Source organism: Sphaeroforma arctica (assembly GCF_001186125.1).
Source record: "Sphaeroforma arctica JP610 unplaced genomic scaffold supercont1.5593, whole genome shotgun sequence".
In the NCBI taxonomy this organism is placed as follows: Eukaryota; class Ichthyosporea; order Ichthyophonida; genus Sphaeroforma; species Sphaeroforma arctica.
This window is the reverse complement of record NW_014034965.1, coordinates 1-1,918: the sequence shown is the minus strand read 5'-3', so window position 1 is coordinate 1,918 and position 1,918 is coordinate 1. Positions and strand designations below refer to the sequence as shown.

Genomic DNA, 1,918 nt, shown 5'->3' with positions numbered 1-1,918 from the left:
GTGTGTGTGTGTGTGTGTGTGTGTGTGTGTGTGTGTGTGTGTGTGTGTGTGTGTATATATATATATATAAACACACCACGCGTACTAACCTTCAAAACCCGAGGGAGCACCTTGACCTTCAAACTCGTTGCAATCTTTTCGGCTTTCTCGGTGTCACCATCGTAAACGGAGTTGTAAACGGCCCACAGACTTTCAAGCACAAACTGCACGAACAAAGGCTTCTTGTTCTTGGCGTGCGCACCCTTCATGATCTTCTTTGTGCCTGAATGTGTGTTTGAAACAATCACACATGTATATTAATGACACAATTTAGTGCATATCCGTTTATAGGCTTGTGAGTACTTTCATGTCTAACTTGACGGCTTCCTGTGCTTGGCCTGTGCACCCTTCATGATCTTCATCGTGCCAGTCGGTTGTATATTGCGTGAGTGTAAATATATGATTATGTAAAAACGAGTAGTATGTACGAATGTGTTAGTGTGGCAACGTCTACGAAAACAGTCATTTGTATATACATAATAAAACTATCGCAGAAACAATTGGATTGTAGTAGAAGTCTACCTATCTACTCAAATGACCTTAACCAAACTATCATGAAACCAGACTCGGATCGTTGTAGACGTCTACCAACATACACATTCAATCAAACTATAGTAGAGACATACTCGGATTGTAGTAAAAATCACCCCACAACGTCTTCATCAGCACACTCTGGTTGCAGTTGAGTTTCTGAGCGAATGTGTCTGCGAATTGTCTGATCCCGAACGCCCAGCCGTCCTGGGCACTCGCGAATACTACGTTCTCCTTTTCCGGTTCGAAATACAGCGATTCGTCATCCACGTCAACACTGTGACCTGCATACGCACAATAGAATTCAGGGTTTCAGATGTTTAGGGTTATGAGTTCTAGGGGTTAAGGCTTTTGAATTCTAAAGTTTTAGGAATTAAAGGGTTTGAATTTTGAAGTTTTAGGGATTTAACACGTCCGTCCTTGATTGTAATTGAGCTAAAAGCAGGAAAGGCGCACGTCTAGGTGAACATGAAGGTTCACACACATACTCGCAAATACTAAGCCTGAGGTACTTGTAAAATATAAACCCATACAACACACTTGCATTGTGCATGAGCCCTGCATACATGCACACATGCACACACGCCCACATGCACACATGCACACATGCAAACATGCACACATGCACACACGCCCACATGCACGCATGCACACATGCACACGCGCACACATGCACACATGCACACATGCAAACACGCACACATACACACATGCACTCATACACACATGCACAAATGCACACATGCACACATGCACACATGCACACATGCACACATGCACACATGCACACATGCACACATGCACACATACACACATACACACATGCACACATGCACACATGCACACATGCACACATGCACACATACTTGATACGCATAAACGACGCGCTTGAATATGCACACGTATACTTCAGTCGCTCCTGAGAAAGTAGGCAGTGCGAGCTATACGATCTGTTCGATGCGCATGCGAAAGCCATGACAAACCGCTCAGAATCCAGAACAGAACTAAAAGAGTCGCGACAGTGAGAATGAAACAAAGGTACCTTGGCTTTCGGTTCCCTCATGAGCCCCTTCTGCTGCGTCTTTCTGAAAGAACTCGCCGGTGAATAGGGTCGCCATCACGGCATTGACCTATCCATTCGAGAAGAATAAAGGAATATGTGACATACATGTACAATTGATGCATTGATTTCCATAAATAGCAGTATGAGAGAAGCGATGCATCAGTTTATACCTGATCCGCGGCATTGATCCGTCTATTTGAGACGTATACATGTATATTCGAAGTATGCTATGATATATATATATAGTGTGTTATAAATTATATATATATAAATATAAATATAAAT

At 42.9% G+C, this 1,918-nt stretch overlaps 1 protein-coding gene across 1 annotated transcript; it reads right to left on the bottom strand.

The window, feature by feature from the left end:
• Window positions 1-89: 89 nt before the first annotated feature.
• SARC_15090 (hypothetical protein) lies at window positions 90-854 on the bottom strand (the record flags this gene model as incomplete). The annotated part of the gene is made up of 2 exons (XM_014290782.1): window positions 90-262; window positions 666-854. Coding segments are annotated over 2 exons (362 nt in total), but the record flags the coding sequence as incomplete, so codon positions are not given.
• Between the last annotated feature and the right edge of the window lie 1,064 nt (window positions 855-1,918).